The sequence below is a fragment of the Grampus griseus genome (assembly GCF_964374135.1).
Source record: "Grampus griseus genome assembly, chromosome: 6".
Lineage (NCBI taxonomy): Eukaryota > Metazoa > Chordata > Mammalia > Artiodactyla > Delphinidae > Grampus > Grampus griseus.
In genome coordinates this window covers 81,860,618-81,884,419 of record NC_139000.1, presented here as the reverse complement: position 1 = coordinate 81,884,419, position 23,802 = coordinate 81,860,618, and the positions used below count along the sequence as shown (strand labels likewise).

Below are 23,802 nucleotides of genomic sequence, written 5' to 3'. Positions count from 1 at the left end.
AAAAAAGATCAGTGACTGCCTGAGGCCAGGAGCAGGAGGAATAGACTACAAAGAGACATGAGAAAATCAGGAGTGGAGGGTGATGATGGAAATGTTCTGTATCTTGATTATGTTGTTTTAAAGGTATATATAGAATCCATTAAACTGTACCCTTTAAAAGAATGCAGCTTTTTTTTTTTTTTTTGCGATACGCGGGCCTCTCACTGTTGTGTCCTCTCCCACTGCGGAGCACAGGCTCTGGACGCGCAGGCCCAGCGGCCATGGCTCACGGGCCCAGCCGCTCCATGGCATGTGGGATTTTCCCGGACCGGGGCACGAACCCGTGTCCCCTGCATCGGCAGGCAGACTCTCAACCACTGTGCCACCAGGGAAGCCCCCAAGAATGCAGCTTATTGTACATACATAATACTTCAATAAAGTTAAGTTTTTAAAAAGTTTACAGGAGCTTAATTCTTCAAAATATATATATAATTTTTTCCTAAACTCTGTATACAGGAATTTCAGGTCACCAGATTGGTTTTAAACTTAATAGTAATAACAACAACAATTGCAGGTAACGTTTATAATATTCCAGAAACTATCCTATCAATATTCTAATTCTGTTTTCACAGAAAGACAGAAATCCACCCTAAAATTCACATGTAATCTCAAGGGACCCCAAATAGCCAAAACAACCTTGAAAAAGAATAGCAAAGTCAGAGATTTCACACTTCCTGATTTCAAAACTTATTACAAAGTCAGTAATCAAAATAGTGTGGTACGTGCATAAAGATACACACGAAGAACAATGGAATAAAATAGAGAGTCCAGAAAAAAAAAAAGCCTTGCATTTATGGCCAAATGAGTTTTGACAGGAGTGCCAACACCATTCAACACCATTGAAACAAATGGTGCTGGGAAAATTGAATATTCACATGCAAAAGAATGAAGTTGAACCTTTATACACCACACACAGCACATGTAAAAATTAACTCAAAATAGATCAAAGAACTAAATATGAATCTCTTAGAAGAAAACACAGGTGAAAACCTTCATGACATTGATTTGGAGGTCAAGAATGATATCTTGGATATGATACCAAAAGCACATGCAACAAAAGAAAAAATAAATTAGACTACATCAAAATATAAAACTTCTGTACATCAAGGAACACAGCAAACAAAGTGAAAAAGCAACCCACATAATGAAAGAATTTGTAAATCATGTATTTGATAATAGACTAATAGAATATATAAAGAATTCCAACAACTCAACAACAACAAAACCCAATTTCAAAATGGGCAAAGGACTTCAACAGACGTTTCTCCAAAGAAGATATGCAAATAGCCAATATGCACATGAAAAGATGTTCAACATCACTAACCACCTTAAGTTAAAAGAAATAACCAACTGTTCTCATTTATTATTTTTATTTATTTATTTATTTATTTATTTTTGGCTGTGTTGGGTCTTCGTTTCTGTGCGAGGGCTTTCTCTAGTTGCAGCAAGCGGGGCCCTCTCTTCATCACGGTGTGCGGGCCTCTCACTATCGCGGCCTCTCTTGTTGCGGAGCACAGGCTCCAGACACGCAGGCTCAGTAGTGTGGCTCACGGGCCTAGTCGCTCCGCGGCATGTGGGATCTTCCCAGACCAGGGCTTGAACCCGTGTCCCCTGCATTGGCAGGCAGATTCTCAACCACTGCGTCACCAGGGAAGCCCTCCCATTTATTATTAGTTAGGTTCAAAACCTAATAGCAATACTTTGTGTGGTGTTCAACAGGTTACACTGTGTCTCTTGAAAATGTAAGTTCACTGGAATGCCTGGAGCATCTCAGCAAACAGTTTGGAAACTATGGATATAGATAATCACTAAGAATAGAGAAGAAATATATAGTGAGGTTAAATACAACAACTCAAACTAAATTACATTCAAGGTTTTAGACTTGTCTAAAAACTGTCAGGTTTTTTAAAAGATGTAGTCACCATTTTAATAGTTCTATCATAATATGGAAAATCTTATCACTATAATATTAAACTGTGTTGCTCAGTCTTTGCCTTTGCCCTCCAAGTCATAAACTGAAGTATTCTATTTTCTTCTTCAAAATGTGCTTGATGCAGATTTCTATTCTACAAGACATAGTTTCAGAAAGAAGCCATTGATTGAGCTAGTATTAAATGCACTCAGATTTAAATTTAAATTTAGTTTACAATTTAGATTCAAAAGTCCCTGGGCTATAGTTTCAGCTGTGACCAGAAATGATATCTGTTACTTCTAGGCAAAGTCAATTAAGAAACGGGCATGCCTTCACCACCTTTTCTTAGCCTGCTGGCTGGATGCAGAGAACTCTGAACTCTTAAAGGATAGCAGAGCCACAATATGGAAGTAGCCTGGGTCTCTAAATGAGCTCTAGAATAGACATCTGCTGATGAGGAACACGCACATTATACTGCTATACTGGCAAGAAATGTACTTCTATTTTGTTAAGCCACTGAAACTTTGGAGTTGGTCTCTTTTTTTTTTTTTTTTACTTTGCGCACAAGATGTCTTGTGGAAATTTTATTATGTAGAGTGTAAAATGAATTTTCAGTCCAATAAAAACAACAGTTTTTTTAAAAAAACAACATGCATAACCTTTTCCAATTGCCTTTTTTAATAGTTAGATATTTCAAGCATTATAAGGAAAATAAGGAGAAAAACCCCAGACACTTCAGTAACTTCAGTGTATCTCAAACGGAATGTCCCCCAGGTCAACTGAAAAATGCAAGAAAAAATAGCTTCAATTCCATTTTTCTTTTAAAAATACATGTTATCTGTACAAGATACACTACAGTAAACACTGGAAATCATATTATCCCTTTTATTAAATCAAAATTATTTCATTCATATTGTGGTTAATGCTAAATTTATTTATTCATCTAGTTAATTTGACAAATATTAAGAAAATATTTAAAAGAAAAAAGCAAAACACACCTTGGAATTTAAAAAGTTACATTTTTATGTGATTTAATGTTCCACAGTGTTTCTTAAAAGTTATATTGAATTTATTTTTAATATTAAAAATAACAGTATTTATATTTCTGAGAGAATAGAGAAAGGTTTTTTTGTTTTGTTTTTAAAACAAGCTTGGAGGTCTTAGATACACAATTGCAATCGGTAGGTAATGGAGACATGATAAAACGTCTGCTAAACACACAAACACATTTTTATATTATTACCCCTTTAGAACTCTAGAAATTATACAAACCCTATAAAATGCCCCCTCCCGAACCCTGTTGGACAGCAATACAATTATCTGTCTCAATTCAGAATTCACATAATTAATTATAATACATAATAGTTCAGTTTTTTAAAAAATGCAATGAAACCAGACAGCCAAGACACAAGAAATTAGAAGTAAAACATTTAATGAATTTACACATTTAAGAATATTTAAATATTGTTTAAAAATTTTTTAAAAGAATTTGTTACAAGCCACCTAAGACTTCCAAGCCACTTTCTGTTGCAACAGAAAAAACTGTAAATAAAAAGACATGCAAACAAAACAAAACAAAAACACACCATGTTGAAATGTCACTGCTCTGCGGCACATTCTGGTGCCCGAATTTGCAGGTATTGCTCCAAAAAGAATCCCAGAGCTTACAGATTTGAAGTAACAAACAAAAATAACAAAACAAAAATTATCAGCAATTTTTAGTAACTGATTTTCCCGATATTTAGAAAAATTCTGTTAATCTAGTGTTTCACAGAACAAAACAAAGGCTCTTCATCAAAAGGTTTGCACATCTAAAAACCTCTGTTACAAATAGGTTTTGCTCACAATGGTTTGGGAGGGGGCGGGGAAAGGGAGCTGCAGGCCACTGTCCTACTGCTCCTGGCTGTGGGCCTGAGCTTGCCCTAATGTTTGTCCGTAGAATGCGACCTGCTGTCTGTAATACTCCGCCCCGGCCATTGTGTAGTCTGGCGGGCAGCTGGCCTGAGGAGCGGCGCTGGCAGCGTGACTCTGTTTTTTGTAATAGTCTTCCCAGGCCTTGCTGTAGTCGGGCTGGCTGCTCTGCGGCTGGCTCTGCTGGCTTGGAACCTGCTGTGTGGGCTGCTGCCACGCCTGGTAGGTGCTGCCCCAGCCCTGGGTCAGGAAGGCCGGAGGACCACTCACAGGCGTGCTGTGAGGGCTTCCGTTCACTTTAGCGGCCATGTTTGGGAAGCACCCTGAGCTCCTTGGAGGAAAGGTGTTCTGATGCGGCGCGGCAGGTGGCTGGCTGAAGGGGCCCTGTGCATAATCTCCGGGCGCTCCGAGACTGGCACCGCCAACTTTCTCATCTATGAGATGTCTGGCCAGCTCAATCTGTTGAGGAACTCCCGTGATGGTGAATATTCGCAGGTTGGGGTCCGTGTTGGGAGGGTGGTTCCGCTGAAGCTCCACGTGTGCTCCTGACTGCTGGTTTATGCTTTTGATGTCCTCACCCCCTTTGCCTATGACGACGCCGCACTTATCTGCCGGCACTGTGTAGGTTATCTCCTGGATGCCACCAGGGGTTCCCACGCTCCAGTCACCACGACCATGGCCTCTTCCTCTGGCTACCGCCAGGCCTCCAAAGCCATCTCTTTCCTGAGCTGTAAGAATAAGCTCGTTGATGACATGTGCTGCATGCTGGCATCGCTCTGGGGGTCCCATGACCTGTGCAGCTCTCTCTGGACTAATACCATCATCTGGTTTGAACTGAATTCTCACACCGGCATCATTCTGGATCTTTTTGATCATTTCCCCATTTCTTCCTATTACAATCCCAACTGCAAACCTAGGGACAGACACCTCTATACTGCCTCCTCCCATTCGGGAGCTGAAATCACCACGTACACCTCGAAAATCACCTTGGTCTTTTTCTCAGATGATCTCTAATACCATTTCTCTTGCTTGCTGTACTTTAAATGGGTCTCTGGTGATGCGAAGAGGCTTGTCTACTCCCGTGGGCAATGGGCCGTCCTGGATCATGACCATCTTCACACCTGTCCGCTCCTGCAACTGCTTTATTGTCTCCCCTCCCTTGCCGATGACCAGCCCCACTTTAGACGCAGGGATGAGAATCTCCTGGATCGTGCTGTTGCCATCTATGTCATTATGAAAGCCAGGTCCATTCCGACAGTGGTCCACAATCTGTCCCAGGAGCCGTTTGGCTTGTTCAATACTTTCTGGGGTTCCGGTAAGTACACAGGGCCTCTCTGGAATCCCAGAACTCTCTGAGGCAATCTGAATTTTGCAACCAGATTCTGCTTGAATCTGTGAAATCTGCTCACCTCCCCAACCGATAATAAATCCAACCATTTTATCAGGCACTTTGAATTCTTCTGTTATTACTGCCCTTTGATGTAAGAAGGCCCCTAAATGGTTACCTACTCCATCATCCAAGGGCTGTTTTTGTACTCCATAGCCATACACTGAGGGGTCCACTAGAGGTGTGGAATTATTCAAGTGAGGAATTGAATCAATTTTAGCAGCAATCTGCCGGACCCGGTGCAGAGCATCCACGAAGCCCTCAGCCTTCATCCCCACCGGAGCGCTCTGCCCCTGCACCAGCTCTGTCATTACCACCCCCGCCGCCGCTGCCGCTCGGCTCCCCCGTCAGGCCTCCCGCTCCACTTGGGGACCTGTAGCCGGAAAGTGGAGTTGGTCTCTTACACCAATTAATACACTCCAAACTAAGGCCCATTTCTAATATAATTGAGACTGCTTTTCAAGTATTACTATTAAGTATGACACATGTAAAACTTCCTTTGATACATCCTTTTCATCACCTTGAGTAAATTCCTCATATTCCTAGGTTGCTAAGAGATTTTGTAAGCAAGTGTATATGTTTATTGAATGTCATTTTGTCAAGAACTGCGAAGGGAACAGAAGCAAGAAGAACTACAGTCCTGCAACCTGTGGAACGAAAACCACATTCACAGAAAGATAGACAAAATAAAAAGGCAGAGGACTATGTAACAGATGAAGGAACAAGATAAAACCCCAGAAAAACAACTAAATGAAGTGGAGATAGGCAACCTTCCAGAAAAAGAATTCAGAATAATGATAGTGAAGATGATACAGGACCTCGGAAAAAGAATGGAGGCAAAGATCAAGAAGATGCAAGAAATGTTTAACAAAGACCTAGAAGAAATAAAGAACAAACAGAGAGGAACAATACAATAACTGAAATGAAAAATACACTAGAAGGAATCAATAGCAGAATAACTGAGGCAGAAGAACAGATAAGTGACCTGGAAGAACAGAATAAAGGAAAAAAATGAAAACAAATGAAGACAACCAAGATTACGCTTCCCAGGAAGGATTTCATTCAGATTCCATGGAGAAATCAAAACCTTTACAGATAAGCAACAGCTAAGAATTCAGCACCACAAAACTAGCTCTACAACAAAGTCTAAAGGAACTTCTCTAAATGGGAAACACAAGACAAGAAAAGGACCTACAGGGCTTCCCTGGTGGTGCAGTGGTTAAGAATCTGCCTGCCAATACAGGGGACATGGGTTCAAGCTCTACTCCGGGAAGATCCCACATGCTGCAGAGCAACTAAGCCCATGTCCCACAACTACTGAGCCTGTGCTCTAGAGCCTGTGAGCCACAACTACTGAGCCCACGTGCCACAACTACTGAAGCCCGTGCACCTAGAGCCCATGCTCCACAGCGATGAGAAGCCCATGCACCGCAATGAAGAGTAGCCCCAATTCCCCACAACTAAAGAAAAAAAAACCCGCATGCAACAACGAAGACCCAACGCAGCCAAAAAAATAAATTAATTTAAAATATATATATATATATATATAAAGAAAAGGACCTATAAAAACAAGCCCAAAACAATTAAGAAAATGGTAATAGGAACAATTCATTTACCTTAAATGTGAATGGATTAAATGCTCCAACCAAAAGACACAGGCTCACTAAATGGATACAAAAACAAGACCCATATATATGCTGTCTACAAGAGACCCACTTCAGACCTAGGGACACATACAGACTGAAAGTGAGGGGATGGAAAAAGATATTCCATGCAAATGGAAATCAAAAGAAAGCTGGAGTAGCAATACTCATATCAGATAAAATAGGCTTTAAAATAAAGAATGTTACAAGAGACAAGGAAGGACACTACATAATGATCAAGTGATCAAACCAAGAAGATATATCAATTATAAATATTTATGCACCCAACACAGGAGAACCTCAATACATAAAGCAAATGCTAACAGATATTAAGGAGGAAATCAAGGGTTTCTCTGGTGGTGCAGTGGTTGAGAGTCCGCCTGCTGATGCAGGGGACATGGGTTCGTGCCTCGGTCCAGGAAGATCCCACATGCCGTGAAGCGGCTGGGCCCGTGAGCCATGGCCGCAGAGCCTGTGCATCCAGAGCCTGTGCTCCGCAATGGGAGAGGCCACAACAGTGAGAGGCCCGTGTACCGCAAAAAAAAAAGAGGAAATTGACAGTAACACAATAATAGTGGGGTACTTTAGCACCTCACTTACACCAATAGACAGATCATCCAGACAGAAAATTAATAAGGAAACACAAGCTTTAAATGACATAGAAGACCAGATAGATTTAATTGATATTTATAGGACATTCCATCTGAAACAGCAAATTACACATTCTTCTCAAGTGCACATGGAACATTCTCCAGGATACATCACATCTTGGGTCACAAATCAAGCCTTGGTAAATTTAAGAAAATTGAAATCATTTCAAGCGTCTTTTCTGACCACAGCACTATGAGATTAGAAATAAACTACAGGGAATAAAATGTAAATAATGCAAACACATGGAGGATAAACAATACGTTCCTAAATAACCAAGAGATCATTGAAGAAATCAAAGAGGAAATCATAAAATACCTAGAGACAAATGACAACGAAAATATGATGATCCAAAACCTATAGGATGCAGCAAAAGCAGTTCTAAGAGGGAAGTTTAAAGCAATACAATCCTATCTCAAGAAACAAGAAAAATCTCAAATAATCTAACCTTACACCTAAAGGAACTAGAGAAAGAAGAACAAACAAAACCCGAAGTTAGTAGAAGGAAAGAAATAAAGATAAGAGCAGAAATAAATGAAATAGAAAAAGAAGAAAACAATAGGAAAGATCAATAAAACTAAAAGCTGGTTCTTTGAAAAGATAAACAAAATTGATAACTTTTACCCAGACTCATCAAGAGAAAGAGGGAGAGGACTCAAATCAATAAAATTAGAAATGAAAAAGGAGAAGTTACAACGGACACCGCAGAAATACAAAGCATCATAAGACACTACCACAAGCAACTCTATGCCAATAAAATGGACAACCTGGAAGAAATGGACAAATTCTTAGAAAGGTATACCCTTCCAAGACTGAACCAGGAAGAAATAGAAAATATGAACGGACCAATCACAAGTAATGAAATTGAAGCTGTGATTAAAAATCTTCCAACAGACAAAAGTCCAGAACCAGATGGCTTCACAGGTGAATTCTACCAAACATTTAGAGAAGACCTAAAACCCATCCTGCTCAAACTTTTCCAAAAAATTCCAGAGGCAGGAACGCTCCCAAACTCATTCTACGAGGCCAACATCACCCTGATACCAAAACCAGACAAAGATACTACAAAAAAAGAAAATTACAGACCAATACCACTGATGAATATAGATGTAAAAATCCTCAACAAAATACTAGCAAACAGAATCCACCAACACATTAAAAGGATCATACACCATGATCAAGTGGGATTTATCCCAGGGATGCAAGGATTCTTCGATATACGCAAATCAATCAATGTGATACACCATATTAACAAATTGAAGAATAAAAACCATATGATCATGAGCATCTGCATAGATGCAGAAAAAGCTTATGACAAAATTCAACACCCATTTATGATAAAAACTCTCCAGAAAGTGGGCATAGAGGGAAGCTACCTCAACATAATAAAGACCATATACAACAAACCTACAGCAAACATCGTTCTCAACAGTGAAAAACTGAAACCATTGCCTCTGAGATCAGGAACCAGACAAGGATGTCCACCCTTGCCACTATTATTCAACATAGTTTTGAAGTCCTAACCATGGCAATCAGAGAAAAAAAGAAATAAAAGGAATACAAATTGGAAAAGAAGAAGTAAAACTGTCACTGTTTACAGATGACATGACACTATACATAGATAACCCTAAAGATGCCACCAGAAAACTACTAGAGCTAATCAATGAATTTGGTAAAGTTGCAGGATACAAAATTAATGCACAGAAATCACTTGCATTCCTATTAACAACGAAAGATCAGAAAGAGAAATTAAGGAAACAATCCCATTCACCATTGCAACAAAAAGAATAAAATACTTGGGAATAAACCTACCTAAGGAGGTAAAAGACCTGTACTCAGAAAACTATGACACTGATGAAAGAAATCAAAGATAACACAAACAGATGCAAAGATATACTGTATTCTTGGATTGGAAGAATCAGTATTGTGAAAATGACTATACTGCCCAAAGCCATCTACAGGTTCAATGCAATGTCTATCAAATTACCAATGGCATTTTTTACAGAACTAGAACAAAAAATCTTAAAATTTGTATGGAGACACAAAGACCTCAAATAGCCAAAACAACCTTGAGGGACAAAAACAGAGCTGGAGGAATCAGACTCCCTGACTTCAGACTATGCTACAAAGCTACAGTAATCAAGACAGTATGGTACTGGCACAAAAACAGAAGTATAGATCAATGATACAGGATAGAAAGCCCAGAGATAAATCCACACACCTACAGTCAACTAATCTATGACAAAGGAGGCAAGGATATACAATGGAGAATAGACAGTCTCTTAAATAAGTGGTGCTGGGAAAACTGGACAGTTACATGTAAAAGAATGAAATTAGAACACTCCCTAACACCATACACAAAAATAAACAAAAATGGATTAAAGACCTAAATATAAGACCAGACACTATAAAACTTTTAGAGGAAAACATAGGAAGAACACTCTTTGACATAAATCACAGCAAGATCTTTTTTGACCCACCTCCTAGAGAAACGGAAATAAAAACAAAAACAAATGGAACCTAATGAAACTTAAAAGTTTTTGCACAGCAAAGGAAACTATAAACAAGACAAAAAGACAACTCTCAGAATGGGAGAAAATATTTGCAAGCGAATCAATGGACAAAGGATTAATCTCCAAAATATATAAACAGCTCATGCAGCTCAATATTAGAAAAACAAACAACCCAATCCAAAAATGGGCAGAAGACCTAAATAGACATTTCTCCAAAGAAGACATACAGATGGCCAAGAGACACATGAAAAGCTGCTCAACACCTCTAATTATTAAAGAAATGCAAATCAAAACTACAATGAGGTATCACCTCACACCAGTCAGAATGGCCATCATCAAAAAATCTACAAACAATAAATTCTGGAGAGGGTGTGGAGAAAAGGGAATCCTCTTGCACTGTAGGTGGGAATATAAATTGATACAGCCACTATGGAGAACAGTATGGAGGTTCATTAAAAAACTAAAAATAGAATTACCATATGACCCAGCAAGCCCACTACTGGGCACATACCCAGAGAAAACCATAATTCAAAAAGACACATACACCCCAATGTTCATTGCAGCACTATTTACAATAGGCAGGTCATGGAAGCAACCTAAATGCCCATCGACAGACAAATGGATAAAGAAGATGTGGTATATATATGCAATGGAATACTACTCTGCCACAAAAAGGAATGAAATTGGGTCATTTGTAGAGACGTGGATGGACCTAGAGACTGTCATACAGAATGAAGTAAGTCAGAAAGAGAAAAACAAATATCATATATTAACGCATATATGTGGAATCTAGAAAAATGGTACAGATGAACTGGTTTGCAAGGCAGAAATAGAGACACAGATTTAGAGAACAAACGTATGGACACCAAAGGGGGAAAGTGAGGGGTGGGGGTGGGGGTGGGATGAATTGGGAGATTGGGATTTACAAATATACACTAATATGTATAAAACTGATAATAATAAACTGCTGTATTAAAATAAAAATATTTTTTAAAAAAAGAACTGTGAAGGATCTGAGATTTTATGCTACTTGCAATGGAACACTGCTCAGCAATAAAAAGGAATGAATTACTGATACACACAACAACAAAATCTCAAAATCATTACACTGAGTAAAAGAAGCCACACACTAAAGAGTGCATCAGTATTTCTTTCCTTTTTGTTGACAAATAGTATTCCATTTTATAGATATACTGTATGTTGTCTATCCATTCATCAGTTAATGGAGATTTGGGTGGCTACCACTATTGGCTATTACGAATAACACTGCCATAACATTCATGTACTTTGATGTATAAATAAAACATACTGTCTGATTCCATTTATATCATGTTCAAGAACAGGCAAAACTGGGACTTTCCTGGTGGTCCAGTGGTTAAGAATCCCCCTATCAGTGCAGGGGATGAAGGTTCAATACCTGGTCAGGGAACTAAGATCTCACATGCCTCAGGGCAACTAAGCCCACGCACCACAACTACTGAGCCTGAGCCACAACTAGAGAGAAGCCCACGCTACAGTTAGAGAGGCCTATGTGCCACAAGGAAGAGCCCACATGCTGCAACGATACATCCTGCATGCCACAACAAAGATCCTGTGTGCCGCAACTAAGACCCAATACAGCCAAATAAATAAATAAATATAATTTTTTTTTAAAAAAGAACAGGGCTTCCCTGGTGGCGCAGTGGTTGAGAGTCCACCTGCCGATGCAGGGGGAAACGGGTTCATGCCCTGGTCCGGGAAGATCCCACATGCCGCGGAGCGGCTAGGCCCATGAGCCATGGCCGCTGAGCCTGTGCATCCGGAGCCTGTGCTCTGCAACGGGAGAGGCCACAGCAGTGAGAGGCCCGCGTACCGCAAAAAAATAATAATAAATAAATAAATAAATAAAGTATTGATCAAAAGGTTTATTAAGAACCACCAAAAACAAAATAAGAAGAGCTGAATAATAGAATCAGAATTCTGTGGGAGGATAAGATCTTTGAAATCATCTGGTCCAGCCTCTTCACTTGTATACATGAGGAAACTGAGGTTCTGAGAAACAAGACTTGCTCATTCTCAATGGCAAAACTGAATAGAAAATCAAGGAGACAACTCAGTGATCAGTGCCAGGATATAAACTGAATATTTAAAACAAGGTTTCTGGCATTCGATATACAGATTACTATGTTTAAATATACAGGTCCCTTCTAGAGTTTATAAAGCAGTATTTGCTGGCAAGTGTTAACCAGATCTCAACATGGCCATCTGGTACATTTCTGTTTTATAGACGTCCCTTAAGAATAAGCCTTCAGGGAAAAAGATATAGGAATAAACTTATGTTTTATGTATGCCACTTTAAGCCACCCCACTGCCCCTTTTCTGTTATTGTTCATTTCTCCAAATGATATCTATTCTTTTCCATTGCACTTCTCTGATTAAAAAAAATTTTTTTCAACAGACAAAACAGTTCTAAATAAATCAAATATGAAGCAACTAATGACTGATTAAGGAGATGCAAAGTGGAATAATCCAGAAGAAATATAAATTGATACATTTTAGAATGTATCATCTGCCAAACATAATTAGGAATCATATACTTAACCAGGTGTCTTCTGGGTTTTTGAAAATGAAATAGTCCAAGATAATAATACATCTGCTGTCTCCTAGGATATTTCTAAATGTCTTAGGATTTCTTAGTAGTGAATTTAGAGAGAAAACAAGAATATGAAGCTCTGGAGTAGAGCTTCTGGGATTTAATTCCCACTACATCATCAAATAGCTTATTTGTGTTAGAAAAATCTATTTAACCTCCTTGTGCCAATGTTTCCAAATCTGTAAAATAGAATTGTATAGGGTTGTTCTGAGAATTAAATAATTTGTTCTTCTTCAAGACGATGAAGAGCCAAATGCTTTTTGTTAATCCTCTGAAAACCTTATTTAAATAAACCTGAAAGTTATTTTCAGTTTATAAACCCACAACATTTAAGAGAGAAGGTAAGCCATTAGAAAACACATTATTTTAACAAATTTTTGGGAAACAGAAAGAGGATGAAAGACCAATGACTAATAAAGCAGGGCAGGAGGAACCACTACTTAGAATATGAGTGGAAAAGAATGTAATGGAGGAGTGCACCAATATTACCTGAAGAAACCCAAAATACTTAGAGCCAGGAAATTCTGACTAGGATGGACAACAGCAGCTGGGTCTGAAAGCAGGGTAATTAATTAAAGCCTGTATATGGAAAGCACCCACTCTCCTGCCAAGAACCAGGAAGCAAAATAGCCATCAGACAGGTGATTATCTTTGGGGCAAAAAATAATAATGCAGGAAGTGGTAGACAGTAGAAAGCATGTTCTTAACCATGAATACTGCATATTTTGTTTTATTTTGGTTAACTTTCACAACAAAGGAGATGAAAGACCTGCAGAATGCAAACTATAAGACATTGATCAAAGAAATTGAAGAAGGCACAAATTAATGGAAAGATATTCCATGCACATGGTTTGGAAGAATTAATATTGTTAAAATGTCCATTTTACCGAAAGCAATCTATAGATTCAGTGCAATCCCTATCAAAATTCCAATGGCATTTTTCACAGAAATAGAACAATCCTAAAATCTGTACGGAATCACAGAAGCCCCCATTTAGCCAAAGCAATCTGAAGAAAGAACAAAGCTGGAGGCATCATGCTCCCTGATTTCAAGCTATACTACAAAGCTGTAATAATCAAAACAGTATTGGCATAAAAACAGATCAATGAAACAGAATAGAGAGCCCAGAAATAAACCCATATATATAGTCAATTAATTTACAACAAAGGAGCCAAGAATATAAAATGTAGAAAGGACAATCTCTTCAATATATGGTGTTGAGAAAACTGGAAAGCCACATGCAAAAGAATGAAACTAGACCACTATTGTACACCATACAAAAAAATTAACTCAAAATGGATTAAAAACTTGACTGTTAAGACCAGAAACCATAAAACTCCTGGAAAAAAATATTGACAATAAGTTCCTTGACATCACTCTTGGCAGTATTTTTTTTGGATCTGACTCCAAAGGCAATGGCAACTAAAGCAAAAATAAACAAATGGGCCAACATTAACTAAAAAGCTTTTGCACTGCAAAGGAAACCATCAACAAAACAAAAAGACAACCTAGTGAATGGGAGAAGATATTTGCAAATCATAGATCCAATAAGCATATCCAAATATATAAAGAACTCATATAGCTCAATAACCACAACAAAAATATCCATTTTAAAAATGGGCAGAGGATCTGAATAGACATTTTCCTACAGACAAACAGATGGCCAGGGGACCGTATATATATTATATATACAAAACATGTTATGTATATATAATATATATACATATACAATCAACTACACTTCAATTTAAAAAAAAAAAAAAAAAAAGTGTGCCTGGAATCACCCAGGGAATTAGGTTAGAGGGAGGTAAAGAGGAGAAAAATGAGAAATTTGGAAAGGGGGGAGAATTCTCCAAAACTGGAAAGCAGATGGCAGAGTGTGGGAATTCCAATAATAAAACCCATTCCCCTTGGGCTTCCCTGGTGGCGCAATGGTTGAGAGTCCGCCTGCCGATGCAGGGGACACGGGTTCATGCCCCGGTCTGGGAAGATCCCACATGCCGCGGAGCGGCTAGGCCCGTGAGCCATGGCTGCTGAGCCTGCGCATCCAGAGCCTGTGCTCCGCAACGGGAGAGGCCACAACAGTGAGAGGCCCACGTACTGCAAAAACAAACAAACAAAAAAAACCATTCCCCACCCCACTCCACCCCTGAAAGGGGAATGGCTATTGGTGCACTTAGGAAAGTTGGGCTTAGCACCAGGGCTCAAGAACCTAAAGAAAGAGTCAAACAGCCTTATGGCCAATATATGGGGAAGCTGAAGAGAAGTAAATATTTGCAAATTCTGATGAGACCAAAAAACCCTTTCATTATCCCTCATCTTCATATATATATATATATTTTTTTATTATTATTATTTTATTTTTTTGACTGCATTGGGTCTTTGTTGCTGTGTGGGCTTCTCATTGCCGTGGCTTCTCTTGTTGTGGAGCACGGTCTCTAGGCACGCAGGCTTCAGTAGTTATGGTGCACAGGCTTAGTTGCTCCACAGTATGTGGGATCTTCCCAGACCAGGGATCAAACCCGTGTCCCTGCTTTGGCAGGTGGATTCTTAACCACTGCACCACCTGGGAAGTCCCCCTGCATGTATATTTATATTCTTTAGGCTATTCTGGAGGTTCTTTCCTTGGCAAAGTAGAATGTACCCCATACGGCACAAAAGGAGTCATTTGGGCTTATACCATGAATATCAGCTGCAAACATCATGGACTAGGGACCAGTGGGGCCTCATCTAATGTTCAGTTCTTTCTAAAGCCCTCTGGAAACTTCACACGAATCTGAGTAATGGAACCCAACTATTATCTGTGGTTGAGCTTACCACCAACCCAAGAAGGATTAAAGTCAAATTAAAGATGTAGGGGGAAATGAGTGCTACAATAGAAAACTACATCTTGTGTAGATAATTCTCCTCCAAGTTATCTAATTCTGATCCTAAGGGAGCTATTTTACAACTCTGTAAGTTGTAGATACCTGATAGCAATGCAAAACAATTGTCTATAGACATGCAAGTTGTCTTATCTGATAGAGGATCAGCTAAATTCCTGTCCTCTCTGTGGAAAGACCAGTTTTGCCTCCATTTGTACATTACTTTCAACATCCCTTTACTCCATATAAATTTGTGTTTCCTATTCTGATTACATATATTGTAACCGTTTATAGGAAATACTTGCTGAAGTATTTGGGGGTGACACAGCTTAAGTTTGCATTTTCATATAAATTTTAGAATCAGCTCGGTTTACACTAACATGTTCTACTGAAAATGTGATATTGCATTGAATCCATAGATCAATTTGGGGAGCACTGACATCTTTAAAATATTGAGTATTCTAATCTATGAACTGAATTTACTTACATCTTTAATATTTTGTGGGTTTTAGTGTAGAAGTCTTACACATCTTTCATTACATTCATTGCAAAGTACCTGATGCTTATGCTAGTAAATAGCAGTTTCTCTTTTCATTTTATATTTGTTCCTGATACATGAAAACATAATCAAGTGTTTTTTTCTATTGTCCTATATACAGTAACATTGCCAAGTACAATGTACTACTAATAGTTTACAGATTTTGGATTTCCTACATACACAAGTCATTGGCAAATAAATAAAGAAGTTTATTTCTCTCCAACACTTGTTTGGTTTTCTTTTTTCTAGCCTTATTACTCTGGCTAGGACCTCCAGAACAGAGTTGAACAGAAGTACTAATAGCAGATATCCAGTCTTAATCCCAATCCTAAATATGATGTCTACTATAGGTTTTATGTAGATACCCTTCATTAGAATAAGAAAACTACCTCTTACTAGTTTGTTTTTATTATGAATACATAAATTTTATCAAATGCTTCTTCTGCATCTACTGGAATGGGCTTATAGTTTTTATCTCTTAATGTGAATTACATTTACTGGTTAAACTATCCTTGCTTTCCTGAAATAACCCCACTTTGTCATGATGTATTCTTTTTATATTTTTAGGTTTAATTGCTAATATTATATTTAGGATGAATTTATATTTTGAAATTATATTCATGAGGATTAATCTGTAATTCTTTTTTTCAATCTCCTATGCACGTTCAAAGTTATGTCAGCCTAGTAAAAAGAATTGGGAAATATCCTCTTGCTGTCTAATCTCTGGAAGAATTTATGTAGAGTGGTGTTAATTTTTAATATTTGGAAGAACTCACTGGGGATGCCATCTAGGTCTGGATTTGTGAGCTTTCAAGTAGTAGGTCACCCTTTTAAAGTGTACAATTGACTGTGGTTCTTAGTATATTAATAAAGTTGTGCGACCATCACAACCATCTAATTTCAGAGCATGTAAATCATCCCCCCAAAAAGCCCATATCCATTAGCAGTCATTCACTGATTATCCTCCCTCCTGCTCTGGGCAACCAAGAATCACTTTCTGTCTCTATGGATTTAACTATTATGGATATTTCATATAAGTGGGATCATACACTGTGTGGTCTTTTGTGTTACTTTTTACACTTAGAATAATGCTTTTCGAGATTCATCCATGTTGTTCCATTTATCAATAATTCATTCCTTTTTATGGATGAATAGTATTCCATTGTACATATGTATGCATTTTGTTTCATCAGTTGATGAACATTTGGGTTGTTTCCACTTTTTGGTTATCATGAGTAATGCAGCTATGAATATTCATATATAAGTTTTTGTGTGAGCATACAATTTTCTTGGGTAAGAATGGAGTTGCTAAGTCATATGGTAACTCTATATTTAGGAAATGCCAGACTGTTTTCCAAAGAGGCTGTACCATCTTACAGCCCCATCAATATATGAAGGTTCCAATTTCTCCACATCCTTGCCAAAACTATCATTGTCTCTTTGATTACAGCTATCCTAGTGAGTGTATAGTACCTCACTGTGGTGTTCATTTGCATTTCCCTAGTGACTCATGATCTTGAGCATTTTATGTACCTATTGGCCATTCATAGATCTTCTTTGAAGAAGTATCTATTCAAACACTTTGCCCATTTTTAAATTGGATTATTTGTTTTTATTGAGTTGTAGGATTTTAGATACTAATCTCTTATCAGATATATAACTTACAAATATACTCTCCCAGTCTGAGGGTTGTTTTTTCATTTTCTTGATAGACTTTGGAAGCACAATTTTTTTTTTAAATTTTTATGAAGTCCAATTTATCTGTTTCTTCTTTGGTTGTCATGTATAAGAAACCATTGCCCCATCCAAGGTCACAAAAACTTACAACTATGTTTTCTTCCAAAGAGTTTTATAGTTACAGCTCTTACATTTGGGTATTCAATCCACTCTGAGTTAATTTTTGTATATGATGTGAGCTATAGGTTCAACTTCTTTCTTTTGCATGTGGCTATGCAGTTGTACCAACACCATTAATTGAAGACTATTATTTCCCCTTGACAAAAATAAATTCAACTACTTTAACAAAATATGGAGCAATTTAGATTTTTCTTTCTTCTTCTATCTGTAGCTTTTCAGGTATTTGACCATTTCATCTAAATTGTTTAATGCCTCAGCATTTATTCATAATATATTCTTAGAAGATTTTTAATATATATAGAAACAATAAGTGGTGTCTCTATTTCATTTGATATTTTTGTCTTCACACTTTTCTTCATTTTAATCTCAAAGAAGCAACTCTTAGCTTTAATTTTAGTATGTTTGATTCCTATTTCAATAAATTAGGCTCTTTTTCTTCCCCCTTTGTGCTTAATTTGCAGTTTTTATAACTTACTGGGATAAATGCTCCACTCATTGACTTTTAGCCATCTTTTCTACTAAATTAAAGATATAAAGTCCCCTCTAAGCACAGCTTTACCTACACCTCATGAACTGATACTTTATTTTTTAAATGAAATATTTTCTAATTTTCATTGTGGATTCTTCCTTAACCCAAGGTTACTTCGGAGTATGTTTTGTAGTTTCTAAATATATGAGATTTTCTAAACCCCTGCCTTTATTTTTTTTGTATCTCATTTTAATTATGGTCAGAGAATATACTCTGGTTACAATTCTTTAAATCTTGTTTAGATGTGCTTCCTGGTATGGAAAATGGACAGTTTTTGTAAATGTCCCTCATGTCCATGAAAAACTATTATCCATTTGTTGAGTACAATAGCCTACACATGGTTGTTAGGTCAATTGTACTTTCTATATCCCTACTAACTTTTGATTACTGAGTGTGAGATCTTCCTCTATGATTGTAGATTTCTCTATTTCTCCTTGTAGTCCTCTGATAAACTTAGAAGCAATATATTGAATTCTATAAATTTCAAATTGTAAAATCTTCCTAATAATTAGTCTTTTTATCATTATCAACTACTAGTAAGTCTTTAGTAGTATTAATTCTCTTTACTACTAGTAAGTCTTTTGTCTAAAATTCTGTTTGATATTAATATAAGCACAGCAGCTTTCTTTTGGTTAGTGTTTATATATTTTTTATATAAACTTTTCTGTATCATTACATTTTGTTTCTCTTGTATATACAAGCATACCTCGGAGATATTCTGGGTTCAGTTCCAGACCTCCACAATAAAGCGATTATCACAATAAAGTGAATCACATAAATTTTTTTGGTTTCCCAGTGCATATAAAAGTTATCTTTACACTATACTGTATTAAGTGTGCACTAGCAGTATATCTAAAAAAATGTACATACCTTAATTTAAAAATAACACTGTTGGGCTTCCCTGGTGGCGCAGTGGTTGAGAGTCCGCCTGCTGATGCAGGGGACACAGGTTCGTGCCCTGGTCCGGGAAGATTCCACATGCCGCGGAGCAGCTAGGCCCATGAGCCATGGCCCCTGAGCCTGCGCGTCAGGAGCCTGTGCTCCGCAACGGGAGAGGCCACAACAGTGAGAGGCCCACGTACCGCAAAAAAATAAAAAATAAATAAAAAATAAAAATAACACTGTTTATAAAGCAGAAACTAACACACCATCGTAAAGCAATTATACTCCAATAAAGATGTTAAAAAATAAATAAAAAATTTAAAAAGTAATAAAAAATAAAAGTACTAAATGCCACTGAAATAAAAACACTGTTGGGAAAATGGTGCCAAAAGACTTGCTAACCAGGGTTACTACAAACCTTCAATTTATAAAAATCACAATAAAGCAAAGCACAGTAAAGCAAAGCACAAGGTATGCCTGTCAATTGGATTGTGTTAACTGACAATGTTTGTCTTTTATTGGAAGAATTAGCTTATTTACATTTAATGGAATTTCTGATCCATTTGGATTTTTTTAACATCTTTATTGGAGGATAATTGCTTTACAATGTTGTTAGTTTCTGCTGTATAACAAAGTGAATCAGCTACATGTATACATATATCCCCATATCCCCTCTCTCTTGCATCTCCCTCCCACCCTCCCTTTCCCACCCCTCTAGGTGGTCACAAAGCATGGAGCCGATCCCCCTGTGCTATGCAGCTGCTTCCCACTATCTATTTTACATTTGGTAGTGTATATCGTCAATGCTACTCTCTCACTTTGTCCCAGCTTACCCTTTCCTCTCCCTGTGTCAAGTCTATTCTCTACATCTGCGTCTTTATTCCTGTCCTGCCCCTGGGTTCATCAGAACCTTTTTTTTTTTTATATTCCATATATATGTGTTAGCATACGGTATTTGTTTTTCTGACTTTCTTCACTCTGTATGACAGACTCTAGGTCCATCCACCTCACTACAAATAACTCAATTTCATTTTTTATGTCTGAGTAATATTCCATTGTATATATGTGCCACATCTTCTTTAACCATTCATCTGTCAGTGAACACTTAGGTTGCTTCCATGTCCTGGCTATTGTAAACAGGGCTGCAGTGAACATTGTGGTACATGACTCCTTTTGAATTATGGTTTTCCCAGGGTATATGCCCCATAGTGGGATTGCTGGGTCATATGGTAGTTCTATTTTAGTTTTTAAAGGAACCGCCATACTGTTCTCCATAGTGGCTGTATCAATTTACATTCCCACCAACAGTGCAAGAGGGTTCTCTTTTCTCCACACCCTCTCCAGCATTTGTTGTTTGTAGATTTTCTGATGATACCCATTCTAACTGGTGTGAGGTGATACCTCATTGTAGTTTTTTTTTTTTTGGCGGTATGCGGGCCTCTCACTGCTGTGGCCTCTCGCGTTTTGGAGCACAGGCTCCGGACGCGCAGGCACAGCAGCCATGACTAACGGGCCTAGCCGCTCCGGGGCATGTGGGATCTTCCCGGACCGGGGCATGAACCCATGTCCCCTGCATCAGCAGGTGGTCTCTCAACCACTGCGCCACCAGGGAAGCCCCTCATTGTAGTTTTGATTTGCATTTCTCTAATGATTAGTGATGTTGGGCAGCTTTTCATGTGCCTCTTGGCCATCTGTATGTCTTCTTTGGAGAAATGTCTATTTAAGTTTTCTGCCCATTTTCAGATTGGGTTGTTTGTTTTTTTAATATTGAGCTGCATGAGCTGCTAATATATTTTGGAGATTAATCCTTTGTCCATTGATTCATTTGCAAATATTTTCTCCCATTCTGAGGGTTGTCTTTTCGTCTTTTTTTATGGCTTCCTTTGCCATGCAAAAGCTTTTAAGTTTCATTAGGTCTCATTTGTTTATTTTTGCTTTTATTTCCATTTCTCTAGGAGGTGGGTCAAAAAGGATCTTGCTATGATTTATGTCATAGAGTGTTCTTCCTATGTTTTCCTCTAAGAGTTTTATAGTGTCTGGCCTTATATTTAGGTCTTTAATCCATTTTGAGTTTATTTTGTGTATGGTGTTAGGGAGTGTTCCAATTTCATTCTTTTACATGTTGCTGTCCAGTTTTCCCAGCACCACTTATTGAAGAGGCTGTCTTTTCCCCACTGTATATTCTTTCCTCTTTTATCAAAGATAAGGTGACCATATGTGTGTGCGTTTATCTCTCTGGGTGATCCATTTGGATTTAAATTTACCACCTCACCCACTGTTTTTCCTATATACCATTTTTTCTTTGTTCTTTTCCCTTTCTTGCTCTTTTGGGTTGAGAACACTTTTTTGCTCTTGTTGTTCTTTTATTCTCATTAGTATATAGTGATAGACTACTTTTCAAATCTTTTAGTGTCTATACTCTAAATAGAACATGCAACTTTGAATATTCAAGTCCAATATAAAACAGCAGATTTAACCTTTTCTCTGACATAAGGACCTTAAAATACTTTTCTTTATCCCTCACTCAACTGCCATTGTTTTCATGTAGTTTAGTCCTTTGGTTTTTTTTAACCCTCAAGGCATTATTTTCATTTCAAAATTGCTATTCATTTAACCCATATATTTACCCTTTCAGTTGTTCATCATTCCTTCCTGTGTCTCCAAGCTTCCATCTGGTTACCATTTTCCTTCTGCTTAAAGACAACCTTCTTGTGTAGTTTGTTAGGGAAAAAATTATTTTTGTGTGTGAATTTTTCTTAATTTTACCAATTGCACCCGTACTGTTAAGGGCATTTTTGGTTTGTACAGAACTCTAGGTTGGTACTTATTTTTTCTATCATTTTGAAGATGCCATCCCATTGTCTTCTGATCCCCAAATTTTTTAATTGAGGTAAAATTGGCATATAAGTTTCAGGAGCACACCATCATGATTCCCACTGTATTTAGTCAGTTGCCATGTTTTTGGTCCTTTGAAATATGCCTTCTTTCACTGCTCTTTTTCTCTTTTTTTAGCTTTCAATGGTATTGATAATATTTGCACAGGTATGATTTTCTCTGAATATATTTTGCTTGGGGTTTGTGGGACTTCTGAAACCTGTAGCTTGATTTCCATAAACTTTATAAATTTCTTAAGCATTAACTCTAAGTGTTCTCTATTTCCTCTCTTTCAAGGACTACAGCTACATTAATGTTAGCCCTTCTTGGTGTTATACTGTTTTCTGGTTCTTTTCCATGCTTTTGTCTCTCTATACATTAATCTGAATTTTTTTCTTCTGACCAAATTTAATTCACTGTACCCTCAGCTGTGTTTCATCAGGAGTTAAACTCATTCACTGATTTTTTATTTTTAGCTATTATAGTCGTTTAGTTTTTTAAAATTCCCAATTCCCTATTGATATTTTCAAACTTTTCTGTTTTCCTCTTGCGCATATTACACAGTTGTCCATGAGTGTCTGAGCATTTCTTGTAGTGCCTGCTAACTCCAGAATTGAGCAGATGTACCCACCCAATCACAAGCAGTGGTGGACTAGGGCAGGGGCCAATACATGTAAGATATACAGAATGGAGGAGCAAAGAATGTGTACTCTCTGAAAGCAGATTCACTCCTAAGAGGCACACAAAGATGATCTGATTATGCCCATGTTTTCACCTTCCCATCTGCTTCTGCCAGCCTCCCACAGCGTCATTCTTTTTTGAATTCTCAGTTGGAGATTATCATGCAGGTAACTTGAGTGTCTGCTTAGCCTCACATAAGAGCAGACCTATGGCTACGAATTCTCAGGGAAAACTTTTTACCTCTCTACTAGAATCTAGGTGAAGTCAACCAAGTTTTCTTATAGTCTCCCTTTGCTATTGGGCAGATTTTTCTAATTTACTCTTTCACTGAAGAAGATATTTGAGGTGCCATGTATGCAGAGGTTTCAGAGCTTTAAGTACCATGTTATTGAACAGATGATGAGAAATCACTAAAAGATATTAAGCAAGGGAACGCAGATGATCAGATATGTTGATTCATTTGTAATAACAATAAATATTTACTGGAGTTACAAAGGTAAATCACTTAGCCATACCCCCAAGCCGCTTATATTCCATTAAAGCAATGGTTCTCAACCAAGGGCAGTTTTGTCTCCCAGGGAATATTTTCTGGTTGTCACAAATGGAAGGATTCTACTGACATCACATGGGTAGAGGCCAGCCCATGACAGCTCTCTACAACAAAGAATTATTCTGCCCGAAATATAGCAGTAAAATAAAGGAAGCAAATAAGTACAATAATATATATAATATTAGTCTGTACAATGTATAGAGGGCATGGAAGTGGGCAGGGGAATTCATGAAACACTTCAGTGGGCATCTAAAGCTTAAGCTGAGTGGAAATACAACTGAATATGGGAGGTAGCGGTATTACTGTGAGCCATGCATGAGGTATATTCCCCACATCTGGAGA

General features: G+C 37.8%; 1 protein-coding gene across 1 annotated transcript; it reads right to left on the bottom strand.

Annotated features, from left to right (window-relative positions):
* Positions 1 to 3,795: 3,795 nt before the first annotated feature.
* LOC309824537 (far upstream element-binding protein 3-like) lies at positions 3,796 to 5,578 on the bottom strand. The gene is given in 2 exon segments (XM_082657485.1): positions 3,796 to 4,861; positions 4,865 to 5,578. Coding segments are annotated over 2 exon segments (1,716 nt in total). The 5' UTR covers positions 5,561 to 5,578; the 3' UTR covers positions 3,796 to 3,841.
* Between the last annotated feature and the right edge of the window lie 18,224 nt (positions 5,579 to 23,802).